Here is a 21,166-nt window from a genome sequence, read left to right as displayed (position 1 = left end):
GAGTTTTGCTATCTGTCCATTTACCATCTTCTTTATGCTTTCTCACCCCTCTTAACATCCAGAGAAATTTAAAGTGAAAATAAGTTAAAAGAATCCTGAACCTGATAGAGGTAGATATCTCATAATTTTATATTTCAAATGGATCAAACCACCCTAGTTGAGATTTTTTTTTAAATTAAAATAATTCAAAGGGTATGCATAAGGAAGGTATTTCTCAGCCTTTTAAAATCCATTATCTTTTGATAAACAAAACTTGCATACCCATTCTGTAATTTGTATCATGAAAAATTTACTGCATTTTCCAAATACGTTTTTTTAACATATAGTCAGTCTTGTTAAGAATCATGCACAGATGATTATCTCTCAGAAAGGTAAAACAAGCTGGCCCTTGGGCAGCTAAAGAGTTTAGTGTTGTTTGAGAGCAGCAGATGTCAGCTTTTCAAGGACCCTACCTTATCCAGTTCCCAGGTTAGGAGGTCAGGAAGAAAAATAATGGCTTCTTTAAAACACATATGCAAAGCCTTTCCCAACAAACAGTTGAGTCCTAAATGCAGTCTGTGCAACAGCACATACTTTTGGCTATGTTCACACAGTAAACCATAGCAACACACTGGCTCTGATGGCTACCTGTGGAAGACAGACAGACTGACCCAGTGTTTACTTAGTATAGCCACTGGTGGCTCCGTCGGTCAGCAGGACTTTAGAGATGCTTACCGTGTGCCCACAGTCCAGGAAGGACATGCCCAGTGCAATCAAACATTGCCAACCCTGAAAGAGAAAATACAGTCATCATTCACCAACCTCTCTGAAGAGCCCTCTTACCATGACTGCCTACATTGCACTGCTCAGATACAAACCTCTTTTGCCATACTACTTTCAATACTGAGTTCCCTCTGTTCCTACTGCTTTGTGTTTGGTTTGTTTCTTTTAGCTGACTGGGAGAGTTCCCTGAAGACCACTTTTCTTCAGTCCTACCCCATTCCTCATGATGGGGGGAATGACTGATTGGCTAATACAACTGCTATAGTCTCCTGAGCTGCTCTATAAGTATACGTTTTGGAGCTAAACAGTAGTAATTCACTCTAGAATCAGCCCTAAGCCTTAAATATGGGTCTTCAGGGACTTCCCTGGTGGCACAGTGGTTGAGAATCCACCTGCCAATGCAGGGGACACGGGTTCGAGCCCTGGTCCAGGAAGATCCCACATGTCGTGGAGCAACTAAGCCCGTGCGCCACAACTACTGAGTCTGTGCTCTAGAGCCCAGGAGCCACAACTACTGAGCCCTCATGCCACAGCTACTGAAGCCTGCACGCCTAGAGCCTGTGCTCCACAACAAGAGAAGCCACCACAATGAGAAGCCCACACACCACAAGGAAGAGTAGCCACCGTTCGCCACAACTAGAGAAAGCCCGCACATAGCAACGAAGACCCAATGCAGCCATAAACAAACAAACAAACAAATAAATTTATTTTAAAAAATGGGTCTTCAACAATCTCAGTAGTCTTAGGCTGACTGAGAACTCGGCACCTTCATAACCAATTTGCACGAAGGAAGGATTCCCTTAAGTTCTATAGCAAATTTTTAAAACAGTTTCTGTCAAGGACATACTCAGTTACTTGGGTTTCCTTGGAATAAGTCCCTATATCATAGTCAGCACAATCTTAGCGTGCCCATGGTTTACTGGGGAGGAAAAAAGGAGGGATATATCCATCCAGGGCATAATTTTTCAATATTCACTAAAATGATTTTCTCAATCAAGTACATAACCTGTAGCAGACATTGGCATGGGGACTAGGTAAGTGTTATAAAGATGAGCAGTGGTTTCCACCCTCCATCCCTGCCATTCTCTGTAGCAGACATGGTATAAAGTTTGCTGTCCCTAATCCTCAACGCCTGTGTTTTTCAGAGAAACGTGTGTAGAATAGGGAGGTGGATTTGTTGTTGCTGTAGCTGCTTTTCATTAATATAAGTAATGTTACAGAAGATCTGGAAAATAGAGAAAAGAATATATCCATAATCCCACCAGCCTAAGACAACAACTATTACTATTTTTACATAATTTACTCTGGACTTTTGAAAATTTTTTTGATTATCTAGGTATACACAATTTTGCATTCCTTTTCTGTGTAGCTATATTTTATAACCATCATTTTAAAATAACTCTAGAATAACTCAATGAGAGAATATCACTATTTACTTACATCCTTATTGGATAGCTATTAAGTAGCAGAGCTGGGCAGGGCTGTGAACCCACATGTGCTGCTCTCCAAAGATTGGAAATCACACTCCACAGCTCCCTTCTCCAATCCCATCTCGTACCACTCTCTACTTTCTACACGGCTGATCTTCTTTTAGTTCTTCAAACATACTACGCTCTCTTGTTAGGAATTATTAAGAATGGAAACCAGACAGAAGTGACAGAAATTAAAAAATGATAGCTCTTAGGAACCAAGGTAAATTTTATGGTTAAAAATATTGTTTAATCACAGCTGGTTTAACAACTCTTTCAGGTCCTTTCATTTCTGAGTGTTAGCCACACCTCGACCACCCTGATACCTATATGCCCCTGCCCCCTCCCAAATGGACTTACCAAGTAAAACACAAAGCTCAGATAAGCTATGCTGACCACAGCAGCCACCACATACAATGCCACGTGCCCTAGTTCCTGGACATAAACCACGACAAAGTACATGTTGATGGAACAGACAATAAGGACCAAGATACCGCCTGCAATCCTCCAGCCTCTGTAAAAAGAAACAACACAATTATTGGTGGAATAGCCCAACCTGTCCACAAACATAAAAAGACACTGTGTCTTTTGGGGTACACAGGACAGGAGTTAAGAGGCATTTCAAAATGAACTGAAAAGTGGTTCTTATGTCCCAGATTAGGTTAAATGAGCCAAAGTTACATAATGATAGGGACAAAGAGGGGGAAAAAAACACTATCAAATAACCCGTATTACTTAAGTCCCTGAAAATGCAAAAAGTCATGAGTCCCTAGAGGTGTAACAAGTCATTTCAAATAAACCATGTCCTTTAAAGATGTATATAAAAGGTATTAGCTCATGCCTTTCTCATCAAGATCATTTAACATGGAATTAAGGTGCTTTAAACTTCAGTGGCTGAAGCTAAAGAGTTAAAGCCCTAAAAACTGAAAAATTTCCCCCAGAAATGAAAACTGTGCTTGCCCTCCTTTGTTACATTCACAGTGTCCATATTCTAAGTCAAAGACCAAGGGGGCAGCTTTAGCAATCACCTCTCAAAAGCATATAGTTCCCCTATGACTTATTTTCTGACTGGCCTGTTTGATGAAGATACCCTTCCCCCATATATATTTGGGGAACTAAAAGAAGAACACTCACATTCCATTGGCAAACTCACTCATTACCGGCCGCAAGCTCGTAAACGTGAGGATGGGTATGAGAGCAAAGGGAAGCTGGAAAAGAAAAACCTAAGATCAGATAGGGCCACTGGGGGTCCTTGTATCACCCCGGAGAGTAGCCCTGTTAGCAAAAGGGAAACACAGACCCTGCCTCAGCTACTCCATGAGAAATTATCCCTATCATTCCAACATGCATTATGTGGAAATGTGCAGAGGTGTCATTAACCTAGCGTCAATTATGAGCATAGTGTCTTATACATAGTGTCAGATACAAAATTTGTATCTGCCTCGTCTTCTTAATCTCCATAAAATCTAGCAGTGTCCTATACATTATTTAATGTTTGCTTGGATTAACGAACAATAATTTTGTGTTCTATGTGTAATTATAGCTTATAATTCCCACTCAAAAAAAAAAAAACCAAGCTTAAAAACCCAGCCCTTTCTAAAAGCCTTTTAGATGACAGGGATTTCATACGCATTTGCTATAGACCAAGACTGTGCCTCTCTCTTCATCTGAATTTTCCCCAGCATGCAGCACTAGGCTTGGTAACTAAGGGCAATAAAAAATGCTGCCTGACTCAACGGGATGTGAGTTTCCCCAGCTCCCTCCTCACTTGTAAGCTCTGAAGAACATTCAGGAAGTCATTCATCCCTGTCAGATGCTCTACATCTTGGAAGACAGCAACAAGCAGAGTGGGGATGATGGCAATAGAGCGGGTCAGCATCACTCGGGCAAAGCGTGACCACTTTAGGTTCAGGAATCCCTAGAAGGAAACACAGAAACAGGATGAATGTCTGGCATAGGACACAGAAAAAGGTCTAGGGAGGTTCAGGAAGACCTTAGATACATGGGATTAAGAAGAAACAAAAGGGCAATGTCCTCTTCCTCTAGTCTATCCCAGTCCAAACAGCAGGTACCTCCATGACAAACTGGCCAGAGTAGGTTCCTGTCATGGTGGAGCTCTGTCCTGCAGCCAGGATCCCCACTGCCCAGATGTAGAGTGCAGCAGGCCCGAAGTAACACCCCAGCACAACACCCTGGGAGAGGCAAGGGAGAAAGATATGTTTGTATCAAAGACCACCTGAGACAACACTCCAAATAGCACTCCTCTGCGACATTTCTCCCTCTTCCTGGCTACGCACCTACCTATATCAAGCGCTGTGCTGGGCACTGTAACAGAAGCTAGACTTAGGTCCTGACCCCATTCTAGAGGCTTTCAACCTAAATTCTGCTGGAGGGACCTTTATTTCTCCTCAGCCTAGTCCCTTCTCTTCTCTAGGCTCCTAAAGCCTTTATCCTCAACCTATACCTTAACTATTAAAAAAAAAAAAAAGTCCACAACACTTCCCAAATTAAATTCCTTAACACCCTATTCTGCAAGATGGTAAGAGGAATGAAGAGAGAGCTCAAATAAATTTTGCAAATGCTACATACTATATATTCTACTGTTGGAGGTTCACAATGTAACCAGCATAAAAGGGACAGAGAGGCCCCAGTAAAGACCACCACTTTACTAGGAACACTTTCTCTCCTTTTGGCCACCCCGTGCGGCTTATGGGATCTTAGTTCCCTGAACAGGGATTGAAGCCAGGCCCTCGGCAGAGAGAGCACGGAGTCCTGACCACTGGACCACCAGGACCACCAGGGAATTCCCAGGAACACTTTCTTCAGTCACCCCAATTAACGTCCTATAGAACAATATACTATCAACACAAGTTTGGGAATTGCTGATACAATTCATCTTTTCAGCTGATCTTCTATTCCCTTCCACGTAACCCAAAAGGCTTGTCCGGCATCTGGACCTCTGAAAAAAACACACTCCGGAGAAGATATGCTGAGCTCTGAAGTGAATCCACAGAAGAGACCAGATACTATGCTAAGAATACTGATTTAGGAGCAAAGATCAGAAATCTGAATAGGTTTACCCCTTTGTAGATGTCCACAGCCAGTGTTGAGTTATCGTCAGGAAAAAGATGAGTATGGGGACTGCTGGTATTTCTACAGACTTCAACCTGGAACCAAAGCAGTTTAGGAACAACTTTTACTTCTGAGGCCAGCACCCAGACAAGAAGCTCTCTCCTACAGATTATACACAGGTCACCCAAGAGATGGATGCTGGAGGCAAGACACTGGACACAGGTTGTGATAAGGGCAGAGACGGGCTGCAACGTCACTTGAGGTCTTCCTCCATAATCTTTCTACACCCCCATGCCATCAAAAACATTTACTGAGTTAGAGTGTGCATGGTAATACATGAATGCTGGGTCATTTTAAATGACGACAGGAGGCGAGGGCCCTTAAGAAGGCTTCAGATATGAGAGGACATCCAGAATAGGGAGTCCTTAGTCAAAGCAGAGCCAGGAGTCAGAGGTCCTATAGATAAGAAAGTAGTGATCAAAACTAGATAGGCCATCAGGAATCAAGATGACAGAGAATTCAAAAGGACAAGACAGTCTATGTAGCCACAGTTTCTGTTTTCTGTTTGTTGGTTCCTCCCAACCTGTCACCACCAAATGGCAGAACTGGCAAGTGGCTAGTAGTTGGTAAGCAGGAAACAAAAGGGGATGACAAAGAGACAAACAGGCATGAAGCCACCAATAATAGCATGAGGCAATCTTTGTCTGAGGCAAGCTCCCTTCCCTGTCAAAAGCTTGGAAAGATGGGTCTAGGCTTGGTCACAGCCCCCAGACTGTAAACCACGACTAGTGCAGTGATTTAGTGAGCAGCATGGAGGCTTGAGATCTATTTTCCCTGAGCTCTAAGTCACTGTCACCTTTTCCTACCCCAATCCAGCCTCCTCTTTACCCTCACATTCACTACCACCCAGGACCCTGGCTTACTCACCACCTGCTCATTGGTTTTCTCAAAAAATGCTTCAGCAAAGACTGAGACGACAAAGACGTTGATGATAAAGGAAACAAAAAGAGCAATGCAGGATTCAATGAAAAAGTACTTATTGGCTTCCCGAACTTCCTCCTTATTGGCTCGGTCTACCTGTCTGGACTAGAGAGAGATAACAGCAATGGTCATTTTTTTGACTAGTTGGAACAAGTTTCCTTATAATATTTCATGAGTTTGGAGTCAGCTGAAAGACCTAGAGGGCAAACAACTGACCACATAAAATGTGAGAGACTCTGCTTACATCCTGGTTCACTGAGTAAGAACTCCATGACCCTTTGATGATACCACACATCCCCAAACAGGGAAAAGTGACCGAGTGACTGCTGAGCTCTCAGTTACTGTGGCTGCAAGAACCACTGACCTACAAAAACAACCTGATTTCAGACCTAATGGGTAGATAACCTTAATTACAAAGGTCTCTGAAATCTCCCAGCAAACTATTGTGTTGGACTAACTGGTAAAAGCCAGGTTGGGCTCTTTCCTCCTGACCTCCACGAAGCCACTCAGGCTTTTGAGATTTAAACACAGAGACACGGTGCACCTTCAGACCTTTTAAGAAGGACTTTAGGGGGCTTCCCTGGTAGCGCAGTGGTTGAGGGTCCGCCTGCCGATGCAGGGGACACGGGTTTGTGCCCCGGTCCGGGAGGATCCCACATGCCACGGAGCGGCTGGGCCCGTGGGCTATGGCCGCTGAGCCTGCGTGTCCAGAGCCTGTGCTCCGCAACGGGAGAGGCCACAGCAGTGAGAGGCCCGCGTACCGCAAAAAAAAAAAAAAAAAAGAAGGACTTTAGTCCCTTCTTTATGGGGTCAGTTATCTCTGGTCACCTTGGTGATTAAAACAGAGTCCAAGTGTGTGGAGTCCAACTGTGGAAAAACATCTTGCTCCTTCAGGGCTCTAACAGTTGTAAACTAAGTGTGTGTCCCTTGCAACCAAAGGAAAAGATCCCATGAACTACACAGGCCACTGAGATATGGGTCTTGCTTACCTTGACTAAAGCAGAATGCAGGTACATGTTGTGTGGCATGATAACAGCACCCACGATGCCCACAGCCTGCTCGATCTGTGAGGTATGACAGCCTGAACAGGATGGCACGAACATGCCTTTGAGGACCTGGGTCTGGCTGGGTTTCACTGTAACATACTACATACCAACCGAAGAGCTATTAGCCTTTACTGGAATATGAGACCAGGGGAGTAACACAGTGCTAGGGAACACTCTGCAACCTTTACTCCTTAAACCCCTTCATCAAATAAAAAAATAAAATTTAATTTAAAAAATTAAAAAAAAAAAAACCCTTCATCAACAACTACATAGGAAATGAGGAATACAGAACTATCCAAAAAAACCAAGCAGTACAAGGTCAGAGAATTTAGGACTGGGGTATCCAGATATTTCACATCATATTTTAGATAAACAAAATAGATGTGTAGAGAATGTAATTAATACTCTAAAGAAATAAAATGGCTACTAAGGGCCTTATTGATATTAGCTTCACAGTAACTCCTGTGAGACACACCCAAGAATACAGAGTCAATTCTTGATTACCCACACTAATCATGCTTCTGTGTTCACCTATGTATATAAAAATCACTTATGTTTGCCACTAGCGTCTGCTGAGACTCATTCAGAAACACTTCTCATACACACTTTTTCCTGGTTCGGCATTTCTCTTGGAAGCCTTAGACCAAGCTGTATCATTTACTCACAGAGTAGATGGATTTTTAAAAGTTTGCTAAGCCAGGGACTTCCCTGGTGGCACAGTGGTTAAGAATCCGCCTGCCAATGCAGGGGACACGGGTTCGAGCACTGGTCCAGGAAGATCCCACATGCCGTGGAGCAACTAAGCCTGTGCGCCACAACTACTGAGCCCGCGTGCCACAATTACTGAAGCCCATGTGCCTAGAGCCCGTGCTCCGCAAGAAGAGAAGCCACCACAGTAAGAAGCCCGCGCACCGCAATGAAGAGTAGCCCCTGCTCGCCGCAACTAGAGAAAACCCATGTGCAGCAGTGAAGATCCAACGCAGCCATAAATAAATTAATTTTTTTAAAAAAGTTTAGCTAGGTCAATAAGCAGAAATCAGTTTATAACAATTGGACATAGAAAGGTGCTATTACTGTAGATGCATATAACAGTAGGGTTAGGGTTAACCCAATGCAGTATCTGGGTTGGGGGACAAACCAGGAAACATGCACTATATCCCCTATAGTTTATTAACTGCTGCATTACAGAGGAAGTCCAAGCTGCAGTTATTATCAACCAGGATGAACAAAAACAGAATCCCTCTAAGGTAACAGCCAAGAATAACCCTGCAATCCCTTCCTTAACCCTCTCCAAGGCTGTTCTGTTGTTGGGATGGCCAACTTGGAACCAGGGAGTCTAGTCTGCGAAGTCCTAGAAATTCTAATCATTTTTGACCTAGGAGTCCCTGCAGGCCTTCCTGGACACTAGTCTTTGCTACCTCTTATTCCTTCCAAATTTGCCCAGGACTGAATTTGGCTTTTTGTTAACAAATACTGTCTTTCATAATAAAAGGGAAAAAAATTGTTTTAAAAAGCTAATGAACAGCCTGTAACACTTGCCTCATATCCAAATGTGAGGGCCATAATAGTGATGAGAAAACCAAAAAATGCTTCTAGCTTCCGCAAGCCTAAGGGAGAAAATGCAGCAGTGAGCTCACAGAAGGCAGACTTCCCCATCAGCCACGTCATGGAAAGCAGCTCCTTTGACTGACCCCTCCATTCCCACTCTGCTTACCATATTTGTCCAAAAAGAGAAATACAAAGGTATCTGCAATGGTGATAAGAACTCCACCCCACAGCGGGACCCTAGGTCAGAGATAAGAAATGGAGATTAAAGGAAAGAAAAGAAACATTGAGAAACACTTCTTCCCAACAGCTCTCCAGCTATACAACACTTGGAGGAGCAAGGACTTAGGGAAAAGGGAACAGTGACAGGAGGCCAGGCACAGCACCAAGTAAAATAACACATTCAGGGCTTCCCTGGTGGCGCAGTGGTTGAGAGTCCGCCTGCCAATGCAGGGGACACGGGTTCATGCCCCTGTCCAGGAAGATCCCACATGCCGTGGAGCGGCTGGGCCTGTGAGCCATGGCCGCTGAGCCTGCGTGTCCGGAGCCTGTGCTCCACAACGGGAGAGGCCACATCAGTGAGAGGCCCACGTACCACAAAAAAATAAAAATAAAAATAACACATTCATTCAAACTTTGTCTACTATTTCAGACAACCAGGATACAAAGCTGAAAAGTATGGGTCTTATCTCTCAAGGAGCTCACTTGTGTAGTGGGATAAACTGACATACAAATTAATTGTAATACACACTGCCACACCCTGAATAATAAAGGGTGTGTTGGGTCTCATGACCCAACATAAGAACATGGAAGATATAGAACCTACATTTGCCAAGAGAGAAGGTGGTTCCAGAAAGGTTCCACAGAAAAAGTATTGATACTTGAGTTGAATCTTGAAAATTGAAAATGAGTTGGGTTTTTGATTTTACACTTGCTTGGAAATCTAGCAAAACATTGATTACTTTCTAGAGAAAAACCCCTCACCTTCCTACAGAGAGGAGATTGATGGCAATAGCAGAGCCAATAACTTCTTGCATATCTGAGCCAACGATAGCCAACTCCACCATCAGCCACAGGATAATTCGTGGAACCTAAACACCAAAGAGCAGAAAGATATGGTTCTAATTAATCATTTCTAAGAACTTCCCCCATAGTTTGGAATTCACATTTTGGCACTGATCCATAAACAGTCCTTTAAAAGCTTTCGGTCTAGAGATAAAGTACCAGAACTCAGCTCCACTTGGCCCCTTGCTGGAGAAGACCAGACTGCTTCTATGTGGCAGAGACTGTGAGTCAAGGTCAGGGCAGTGGCTGACTCCAATTTTTTTCTCCTTCTTTTCCACTTGACAGAAGAATGGAATTTCCATCCATTATTTCCACTTAATTTTTTGCCTGAAAACAATCCTAAAAGTCTTAGGGGAAAATATGGATGCTAAGATGGTCAAAATATTGTTCAGGAGAGTATAGAAATGCTGCAGAAGAAAATATCTATCCTGACCATAGCTGAAGAGACAAAACAAGCATGAAAAGGTTGGAGTCATCCTTAATGTAGTAATGCACAAGCAAGTAAAAAAGACAAATATACAAAGGGACTCGGTGCAAAGTGGTTGGAATTGGGTGTCCTATAACAAAATCTGGGAACTAATCTGGTCAAATAATCCAGCAGAAAGCAGTTAAGGAGTGCTGGCTCACTGAGGCCAGGAAAAAAAAAAAACAAAAAACACCTCCAGGTACCTACTACCCAAAAGATATGTCACAAAAAACAACTGCTAAGATACATGAAGAAAGAGAAGCTAAAAGAAATTATAAATTATCAAGGTTTTGTTTTGTTTTGTTTTTTTGTTTTTTTGAGAAGCATATAAGAAAAAGAAAAAAAAAAACAGGTAAGGATACTTTCTCACAGCCAGAAAAGGAGATTAAACATTTAGGACAAACTGCAGGTAGATTAGTACTTATCTAAAGATCAGGCCAGTTTAAAGGTGTCTTCCAGACATTAGGTCCATCCATTCCTGCCTTAGGTAGCAGCAAGGAAGGCCCAAAATATCCAGAAGGAAACTACAGAGGACAGTGTAAACTCCAGGGTCAAGGTAAACTAAAAAATCATTATTAACAAATCCAAAGATCCTGCGTAAATAATTTGCAGTAAAAGGAAAAAACTCACTTTCTTCAAATTTATGGCAAAGACAAACAAAAAAGAAAATATGCATAATGCAAAGTGATGGAGTACTATGGATGTATGAATGAAAGTACTTAGACAGAATACCCCTGCCCCTTTGTGAACTGGGCACTGCTAGGTACCAAAAGGCAGAGTGAAAGGTAAATGTTTACTCAAAACAGAATTTTTCTAAGGAAACTTTCTGGTAAATGTGAATCTCATGTTAGATTTTGAAGGAGCACAAAAACACGGGTCAGCCGCAAGAGGGGCTACAGAATTTCCCTTGGGGTTCCCAGTCCTCAGGGCCACGGATCCCTATATCCTCCACTATTTCAGTATACAAGGGGGCCAGCACAGGTTGCCAGACACAGAGTCACCTATGATATGAGTAACAGACAAACACTGCTCACCCTGGGATACTGACGGTGACACACTTCAGCAAGATGCAGCCCAGTGACCACTCCCAGTCTAGCTGCAAGGCGCTGGAGCAGGAGCCCCACGATGGTGGCTATCAGAAGAACCCAGAGCAACTAGAGAAGAACAAAATCCCACCATTACACTCATTAGATAACTGGGATCTTTTTGTTTGGTTGTTTGGCAATGTGAATGGGAAACACTACGTTCAGGAAAGAGCCCTGGTCAGGAATCAAATGACCTGAGTTCTGCATCGTGTTCTGCACAGAACCTGCTAGGTCACCTTGCACCTTTCTGAGCCTTAGTTTCTCCCATCTGCAGTTTCTCCTTTGTTCAAGGAAACTATGTGGGTAAAATAAAATAAAAAACCATCAATGTGGATAAAATAAAATTTTAAAACAGATGGAAAAGTACTTTTCACTGAAGTGTCACAGCCAATGAAGTATCAGCATGTAGCCGCTGAGGTTCATATCCAACAGAAAGAGTAAATGGAAAAGGATGTGGTGTGCTACGTGTGTTTAAAAGGGAAAGGGGTGGGACTCGATGTTCACCTTAAATCCAGCCACTGCTCCAGACTGCAAGTCAGATTCAATGTTTCCTGGATCCAGGTAGGCAATGCTCATAAGAAATCCCGGTCCCGTGAAAGCCCAGAGTTTACGAAAGCTAAAACAAGAGTACTGTACAAGAGAGGAAAACAGATCAAAATGATTATCACCTCCAAACTGCTGATCTAATTTATCTATTATTTTGTCACATATAAAGCAGCAATATTAGCTTCCTAAGAACATTTAGGAAGTTGGATACTGGGTGTGCCCAAGTTTCACACCCATCTTATCCACTTCTCATCAATAAGCTGGCCACCTCTCTGTCCAAATAAGAGGGCTTCTCTTACCTGCTCTTTCCAACAGCCTTTCATTCTAAAACCCAAGCAATAATATCAGTACCTCTGTGCACAACCATTACCCAAATAGGACAAAAGGCACTGTAAAAAAGGGGACATGGAATTCATACTTTCTTGATGAAAAAATGCTCACTAGTCCAACTTGGCAACGGGTTTTTCAAGGCCCTCAGTTTCCTTATCAGTTTCTGTTTACTCTGATTACAAAAATTCAGTCTTCAGAGATTGCCAGAATTAGGCCTGAAGCTGCTGGTATGGAGTTGTCCAGCAGACTTTCCACTCATAGGTTGCCCCTAGATAATAATGTTTTCCTCCAAGGACCTGTCACTAACCTCCTCCTCAGGAATGGCGATCTTCTGATCAAAGTAGGTGGTGAAAGGATCCTCTGAGTGCCCCCCGGGGGACTGTGGAATAGAGGAGTTACTGTAGGCAGGGTTGATGGCTCCAAGACTGGCAGAATCCCCATGGTCTCCAGAAGCATCTTCTGAATTAACAGGTTTGAGAAGAAATGAATTAAAGTGAGCAAAATACACTAACGGCTCATCCTTAGAAATGCTGATATTAAATATTTTTAATACCTAAATGCACAAGATCAGCCTGACTCTATCTCAGTTTCTAGTACTTTATTTTTATTTATATTTTTAAAAAATTAATTTTTGAATAGGCAATATGTTCACATGGCTGGAAATTTGAGAAGTACAAAAACGCTTATGATAAAAAAGCTCCCTCTCACCCCTGTTGCCCTGTCACTCAGCTCTACATCAGTTTTCAGCATGAATCTCACAATGGTTTCCCCCTACTTTCACACTTCTATTCCCACTTGCCAATTTTTAGAACCATTTCATTTTCTTCTAAAAACAGTGATGTCTAGGGCTCAATGGACTAGTCCCACTGGTAACCTAAAATCCTAACTTTTAGAAGGCAATAGGTCAGTCTAGTGGGACCCTCCCCTCTCTCCTCCTCCCCGCCCCCCATTATTTGGTTAGGACTTACTCAAAGAATCATCCTTGGACATTATACCTCCATCAGGCTTCTCTAAAAATGTGTAAGTTGCAAACTCCTGCCACATTTCAGGCTAAAATCTGAAGCTGCAGGGAAACCACCAAACAGGAACCCTCCTGACTAAGGCCTGCAGTGAAGAGCTTGGGAGGGGGAGGTGTCACCCTCCTGATAGGAGGGCTCATCTCAGATTAATCATCAGTGTTTCCTTAAATCCTACATTTTGCAGTTAATTTTTAAAGCAGGGAGGGGGAGGGTCTGGGAGAAAAGGGCTAATACAAAGCCCAGTTTGCTGTAGTCTTCAAATGGCTATTTTTAACCACAAAACTCTAATCTCAGAGTTTCCAAGAAACCTTTGCAACATCCAATCAGAAAAACAAAAGCTTTCTTTCTATAGGGAACTGACCCACTTCACCTTAAGTGGCACTGAACTGAGGAGGAAATGTACAGAAAAGGAATGGAAATTCTAAAGGAGAAATTCAGAATCAGGAAGGATTAGTCAAAGCACTTAAGAAGTCTCATTAAATACACTATTAGGTGCTGGCTCAGTATTTTACTGTTCCATGCATATCTGAAGGGCCGTGAGCAGACAAAGCACTCTAGAGGTTTTTATGCCAGGTCTGCAAAGAATACTGCCTTTACAAGCATTACTGCTATAGAAACCAAACTTGTAGCTAATCTTGGCTCATCTCAGAACTGGAAATAAGATATGAGGCAAGTCTCTGTGGTTATAAATCCATTTTCATTTACAGCCTAAGTTACCAGGTGGTGACCTCTGAATGGAGCAGGTCTCCATGATGATATTGTTGGCTGGGGGAGAGGAGATGGGGACAATTTTTGTTGGAACAGAAGACAAGAAGGACAATATGGCAAATTTCTGTTACTGGCTTAAGCCTAATTCCAAATAAAAATTAGACAATAACACAAAGCTGTAAATTACCATCTGGCGTCTTCTGTTCAGGACCCAACACCATGGTGGATACCTGAGTGTCTGAGTTCTTAGAATAAGATTCTGGAAAGGAGACAAGAGAGGGAGAGGAATTAGCAAGAACAAACTAAAACTAACAAGTTCAGAACCAGCATTCTGTCATTCTGTATGACTGAACCCTTACTATGTGAAAAGAATAATTGTTCTACTGAATTAGATAACCTCGAAAATAATTACAGTTTTCAGAATATGATTAAGAGATATTTAATAAAAAATGTAAAAGTCTTAATCATGTTTTTGCTGGCAAGACTTCAAAACCAAACTGAAGCAAAAGGTATTTCAGGGAAGTGGGCAAATAGTTTTCAATAAGCATCCACAGAGAGGCTGCTAGGCAATTACCCAGTCTCTGCCTTTGCCTCCAGATTAACGCAAATATTTAAAAGACTGACTCCCCCCCCCATTTTGATGAGTTTTTAAGGACAGAGATCTATAACTCTCTTTGATCTAACTAACAATTTAAGCTCATGTTTCAATTTTCTGGAAAGGGGGAAGGGGAAGCACCTCACCAGCACACTGGTAGTAGAAGTAGAGGGTGACAATTTCCCAGCCTCACATTTCCCTGAAGAGAGACTTCAGCTGTAAGGTTTCAGGTCTCATTCCCCAACACTTCAACAACGGGGAGAAGAAACTAATGACCATGGCGCTCCCCTCCTGGGCTCTCAAGGAGAGCGGAGGCACCAGCAGGACACGGCAGCATGCCTGCTCTTCTCTCCCTCAGCAATAAGCAGCCTGAGGCGGGACCGGGGTAAGGGGGTATCCCAGATGTCCAGTATCCTATTGGGTTAAGTTTAACTGGGGGGCAGGGGGGGTATTAGTAAGCCCATTGGGCCACAGATCTATGGCATATTCTCCAGTCAACCCCACCAATAAGGCTGATTTTGTAAAATTTTGATCTACTGATTAAGGAATCTATTTCTCAGTTGATTCCAAATTTAGAAAGGGAAAGGTAAGCAGTATTAATTGTTAACTGCCTCCCCTTAAATCCCAGTAACAACTATCCTACTGAAAAAGTGACGAAGCCTCCCCTTAGCTATCTTTTACTACTTAAATAGTCTTTTTCCACTCTTGTATCTTTATTGCCCCTATTTGAACAGTTCTATCAACATATTCTATACATATTTTGCAAAATTACAGAATTAAGACCTGAAGGGGGTTTTAGGTTTCATCTATCTTCTGGAATGTAAAACATACCACCACTTGCTAATTTGGAAAACATAATCTTTCATGTCTATAGTCACCAATATCAAGTATCTTGTTATAATGAACAATAGTAACGTCCTTCCTATCAGAGTTTGAGCCACCAGATGGTTTCGCCAACAGATCCCAAAACTACTGACTAAATCCAACCCCTCTTTCAGCCAGTTACAATAGCACCTCACCTAAATGGGATTTACACATCCGACCACTCAGTAGCAGTGCCACTTGCATTCCAATCACAGCACAGCTCCTAGGCCCCACTCAGAGCCTTTTTACTTTAATTTTACATATAATTCTAAGAAGCCAGGATAACACACAATAAACTAGAAACCACAAATCAGATCTGGGACTATGGCTCTTACAGGGAAAGTCTTGGGCTATTTGATGTGAGGCAACTTCCTTATACTTCAATCAGCTCTGAGAACATTATTATGAAGAATATTACTGGGAGGACTTCCCTGGTGGTCCAATGGTTAAGACCACATGCTCCCAATGCAGGGGGCCTGGGTTCGATCCCTGGTCAGGGAACTAGATCTCACATGCCGCAACTAAAAGATCCCACATGCTGCAGTGAAGATCCCGCGTGCTGCAACTAAGACCCGGCATAGCTAAATAAATAAATAAATATTTTAAAATATATATATATATTATTGGGAATTCCCTGGTGGTCCAGTGGTTAAGACTCCGTGCCTTCACTGCCAAGGGTGCAGGTTCGATCCCTGGTCGGGGAACTAAGATCCCACAAGCCACACAGAGCACCATCCTCCCCCGGCCCCCCGCCAAAAAAAAGAATATTATTATTGGGGGTTCTCTGGAGGCCTAGTGGTTAGGATTCTAGGCTTTCACTGCTGTGGCCCGGGTTCAACCCCTGGTTGGGGAACTGAGATCCTGTAAGCTGCACACTGCAGCCAATAAATTAATTAATTAATTAATTAATTAATTAATTAATTAATTAAAATAGGACAAAGTGCAAAAAAGCATTAACAGTGGTTTATTTTTTAAAAGAATATTAACATTATATTATTATTTAGAATAATTCAAGTTTCTAATTGCAGCCCTACTCACGAAGAACTGATTCAATTAGATTACTTTTGTACTGATGACTGATATCCTGTTTCAGAAGGCACAGAAGTGTTTAACACATGTGAGTAAGATTCCTATCCAAAACAGGCCTTTAAAACTTATATTTAAAAAACAGGACTTCCCTGGTGGCACAGTGGTTAAGAATCCGCCTGCCAATGTAGGGGACACAGGTTCGAGCCCTGGTCTGGGAAGATCCCACGTGCCGCAGAGCAACTAAGCCCATGGCCACAACTAATGAGCCCGCACTCTAGAGCCCGTGAGCCACAACTACTGAGCCCACATACCACAACTACTGAAGCCCGCACGCCTAGAGCCCGTGCTCCACAACAAAAGAAGCCACCGTCACAGTGGATAAGACTCCACGCCCCTAATGCAGAGGGCCTGGGTTTGATCCCTGGTCGGGGAACTAGATCCCACATGCATGCTGCAACTAAGAGTTCGCATGCCACAACAAAGGAGCCCATGAGACGCAACTAAGGAGCCCACCTGCCACAACTAAGACCCAGAGCAATCAAATAAATAAATAAATAAATATTTAAAAAAGAAGCCACCGCAATCAGAAGCCTGCACACCGCAACGAAGTGTAGCTCCCCCTCGCCACAACTAGAGAACGCCCGCGTGCAGCAATGAAGACCCAACACAGCCATAAATAAATAAATAAATAAATAAATAAATAATTTCTTAAAAAAAAAAACACACAAACAATTGAGATAGTAGTGTGTTTTCCCCCAAGTCTGAAATGTGAAAAGGTGTTAAATAATTTTAAACAGAAATATCTCAAGATAAAATTTTTAATAATTACTATTACTATTTTAAGTGATTACTCCCATAATTACTTACAGAGCCGATAAAATACAAGAAGTCTGGTTTTCTCTGTGAAATCTCAGAAATATATTATTCCAAGAGAGAAAATGATTCTAGATTCCAACATTTTTTTTTTTTTGGCAGCACCTCTCGGCTTGCGGGATCTTAGTTCCCTGACCAGTGATCAAACCAGGGCCCCGGCACTGAAAGCACCTAGTCCTAACCACTGGGCCGCCAGGGAATTCCCTAGATTCCAACTTTCTCATCAAAACATTGAGTCAACAAACTATAAACTCCACTGTTTATAGTGTCTAGAGAATATGACTAGGGCAGGGAATAGAGGGTCAGTATGCTTGGTGTGCTGCACAGTATTTAAGTCTCCATGAAAAATTTAACACCCGTATGGAAGCAGTAAGTTAAGAGTAAGACAGTTTTCTTCTCTAGGACCATACCACCAGGTCATTTCAGTCATTTAATTACGTTAAGAAAAAGATCGGGCTGACCAGGTGGAGCAGTGGTTAAGAATCCGCCTGCCAGTGCAGGGGACATGGGTTCGAGTCCTGGTCCGGGAAGATCCCACATGCTACGGAGCAGCTAAGCCCGTGCGCCACAGCTACTGAGCCTGCGCTCTTGAGCCCTCGAGCCACAGCTACTGAGCTTGAGTGCCACAACTACTGAAGCCCGCGCGCCTAGAGACCATGCTCTGCAACAGGAGAAGCCACCAAAATGAGAAGCCCGCACACAGCAACGAAGAGGAGCCCCCACTCGCCGCAACTAGAGAAAGCCCGCACACAGCAACAAAGACCCAATGCAGCCAAAAATAAATAAATAAAAAGAAAAAATTAAAAAAAAAAGAAAAAGATCAAGTGGAGATACAAGCAACAAGAATCAACGCAGCAGTACTCTGATAACTATGATTAACACTGCTTTGATATTCTAGCTCACCCCCAAACACTAAGTGTCACCTTTTCTTAAAGCCGGTGTTTCCTCCTCTCGAACAGCAATCGACAGCAGGAAAAAAATGGCACTCATGGTTCAATGTAATAACTATTTTATCCGATTCCTTATCAAAAGTTGTAAGACTATTTTACAAGATAAGAATGCTAATTACATTTTCTGTCTAAATGTCAAAAGCCTACATATCCTTTGACGCAGCAATTCCATTTCTAAGAATGCATACTAAAGAAACAGTCCCACAGGAAGTATGTGCAAGAATATTTCCCACAGCACTGTCTGGAGTGTAAAAAGACTGAAACAACCTAGTACATTTATAGGATGGAATACCATAAATAAGGCAGATCTAGATGGAGTAATAGGAAACAATCTCCAAGATACACTGTGAAGTTAAAAACCCAGTTTATAGAACGGCATGCTATCATTTATGGAGCAAAAGAGAGAGAGAGAGAGAGAGAGAGAGAGAGAGAGAGAATACACACATACACGTACAGACAATACCCAAAGGACATGCCAAAAACTGGTATCGCCATCCCTAAGAGGAAGCAGTGGGGGAGCACAAAAGAGGTCAGGCGAAAGGAAGACCTCTCACTGAATATACACTGTATACGGTTTTGCACTTAAAAAAATTTTTTTTTTACCATGTACCTGTATTGTTTTTTTTTTTTTTAACGTAAAGGTCACATAGGTTTACTCAGTTTCTCAATGAACACTTCAGGGACTTATCAGTTCTCTCTGATAAAGCTTCACAATGGACAATCAGAGATCTGAAGCCGTCTGGTTAGCAGGCACATATGGCCTCAAGCTTAACTTACTACGACTTTGACTTTAGTGTGCAAACAACCAAGCTCTGAAATTGTGATTTGGAAGTTGCACCTGAATGCGAAGAATTAGAAAAATTCTCCTCAGGAAAGTGTTTCCTGACTCCCTAATCTGGGTTACACAGCCTCTTTCATGTTCCCCCAGGGCACCTGCTGCTGTGTCATATCACCTTGTCCTGAAAGCATTTACTCCCTAATACTATTCTTGCAACTCGTCTGTAAGTTTGAAATTATATCAAAATAAAAAATTATACCCCCCCAAACACATACTAGCTATAATAAATTCCGAACATTTAATGAATAATAATTCCACGTGTTCTCTTATCATTTACAAGAACTCTAGAAGAACAATTTGGATAGCCCAAATCAGTTTTTAAAATTGCCACCAAGAGGGCTTCCCTGGTGGCGCAGTGGTTGAGAGTCCGCCTGCCGATGCAGGGGACACGGGTTCGTGCCCCGGTCCGGGAGGATCCCACATGCCGCGGAGTGGCTGGGCCCGGGAGCTGTGGCCGCTGAGCCTGCGCGTCCGGAGCCCGTGCTCCGCAACGGGAGAGGCCACAACAGTGAGAGGCCCGCGTACGGCAAAAAAAAAAAAAAAAAAAAAAAAAAAAATGTGAACAGGAATGTTTAAAGTTGACTGCCAAAGCCATCTCTTCTCCCTCTTGATGTTTCCTCAGCCAACGTTCAGTGCCAGCAAGATGCTGGTGACAAAGTGGAAACTGTCAGATGTACAGGCTTTAAAAAGTGATAGCCAAGTTGTTTATTAGAGAATAAAAAGGAGCTGTGATAAAAAAGAATTCCATTTGTTTTGAAGAAAATGTAAAGATTTCCAGATCCTTCTAAAATTCCCTTTTCTCTAAAGGTCTACTTTTAAGGCTTAAAGCACTTGATATTCCTACTAAATCATGACTGTTAATCTAACATCTATACTGTGCAAGATGTTCTTCATGAAGGTGAGCTCCTGCCCCTGATGATTGGGAGTTAACAAAACTGAAATATTCAGTGGTTCAAACAGATCTAACTGCTGTCTGAACCCTACGTATTTTAGTAAGGAATATTACTAGCCATTTTTTAAAATGAGAAGTTATTACTTCCTCTGTTTTTCCATTCCAGGTCAATAAAGAAGCACCAATTTCCGAGTCTTTCCATCAGGATATACATCTAATTAATTCCAAAACTCAATTTGCCCCCACTGGGGATGATGGGAGAGAAACAGCTTAGAAAAGCCAGGTGAATTTCTAAATTATAATTGAGGATGTGAAGTTTGGAATTATCTTTTCAATTTGAATAAAAAATAATCCTATTTTTCTCTCATTAAAATGAATTTGATATAAAATGACAAAATGAAAAAAAGGTGGGGGGGACTTCCCTGGTGGCGCAGTGGTTAAGAATCTGCCTGCCAACGCAGGGGAGACGGGTTCGAGCCCTGGTCTGGGAAGATCCCATATACTGTGGAGCAACTAAGCCCGTGCGCCACAACTACTGAGCCCGCGCACTGCAACCACTGGAGCCTGTGCTCCGCAACAAGAGAAGCCACAGCAATGAGAAGCCTGCGCACCACAACGAAGAGTAGCCCCCGCTCGCCACAACTAGAGAAAGCCTGCGTGCAACAAGGAAGACCCAATGCAGCCAAAAATAAATAAATAAAATTAATTAATAAAAAAAATTTAAAAAAGGTTGGAGACAGATTACATCTACTTCCTGACACAAGAACAAAGCGAAAAGCCCCTCTGGTGTTAGTTTAAGAAAAAGGCCTGGAAACTAATCCCCACTACCTAAGTGAGTAATATTTTGGTAAGCTGAAAGTCACACAAGCACACCCAGTTCATAAAGTACACACAGTGCTGCTATTGTACAATGTGCTTAACACGCATCAGATCCCCTCTCTCTCTCTCTGGCACAATGGCCACTGAGACAGACTGTTCATGTTACTGACTTTGTATTCCATAATAATAATCTCAAAGTTGGAGACATCTCC

General features: G+C 42.5%; 1 protein-coding gene across 4 annotated transcripts in view; it reads right to left on the bottom strand.

Annotated features, from left to right (window-relative positions):
* The window catches only part of SLC11A2 (solute carrier family 11 member 2), a 52,818-nt gene that overhangs the window by 7,832 nt on the left and 23,820 nt on the right, over positions 1–21,166 (bottom strand). For 2 of the 4 annotated variants that reach the window (XM_081249838.1, XM_081249837.1), the window contains exons 2-16: positions 14,282–14,353; positions 12,675–12,826; positions 11,996–12,121; positions 11,441–11,560; positions 9,860–9,966; positions 9,045–9,115; positions 8,870–8,937; positions 7,274–7,429; positions 6,231–6,389; positions 5,312–5,398; positions 4,304–4,423; positions 4,000–4,149; positions 3,366–3,439; positions 2,592–2,745; positions 715–768 (exon numbers count right to left, since the gene is read on the bottom strand). In XM_081249838.1, the coding sequence (XP_081105964.1) occupies positions 715–768; positions 2,592–2,745; positions 3,366–3,439; positions 4,000–4,149; positions 4,304–4,423; positions 5,312–5,398; positions 6,231–6,389; positions 7,274–7,429; positions 8,870–8,937; positions 9,045–9,115; positions 9,860–9,966; positions 11,441–11,560; positions 11,996–12,121; positions 12,675–12,826; positions 14,282–14,315 (1,632 nt within the window). In that variant the 5' untranslated portion in view covers positions 14,316–14,353. The remainder of the gene's footprint in view (positions 1–714; positions 769–2,591; positions 2,746–3,365; positions 3,440–3,999; positions 4,150–4,303; positions 4,424–5,311; positions 5,399–6,230; positions 6,390–7,273; positions 7,430–8,869; positions 8,938–9,044; positions 9,116–9,859; positions 9,967–11,440; positions 11,561–11,995; positions 12,122–12,674; positions 12,827–14,281; positions 14,354–21,166) is intronic. The other 2 variants (XM_081249839.1, XM_081249840.1) reach the window with 2 other exon arrangements.

The sequence above is a fragment of the Mesoplodon bidens genome, assembly GCF_964165515.1.
Source record: "Mesoplodon bidens genome assembly, chromosome: 11".
Taxonomy (NCBI): Eukaryota; Metazoa; Chordata; class Mammalia; order Artiodactyla; family Ziphiidae; genus Mesoplodon; species Mesoplodon bidens.
Note: the sequence above shows the minus strand (reverse complement) of the source record. Positions and strands in the feature narration are given on the sequence as shown.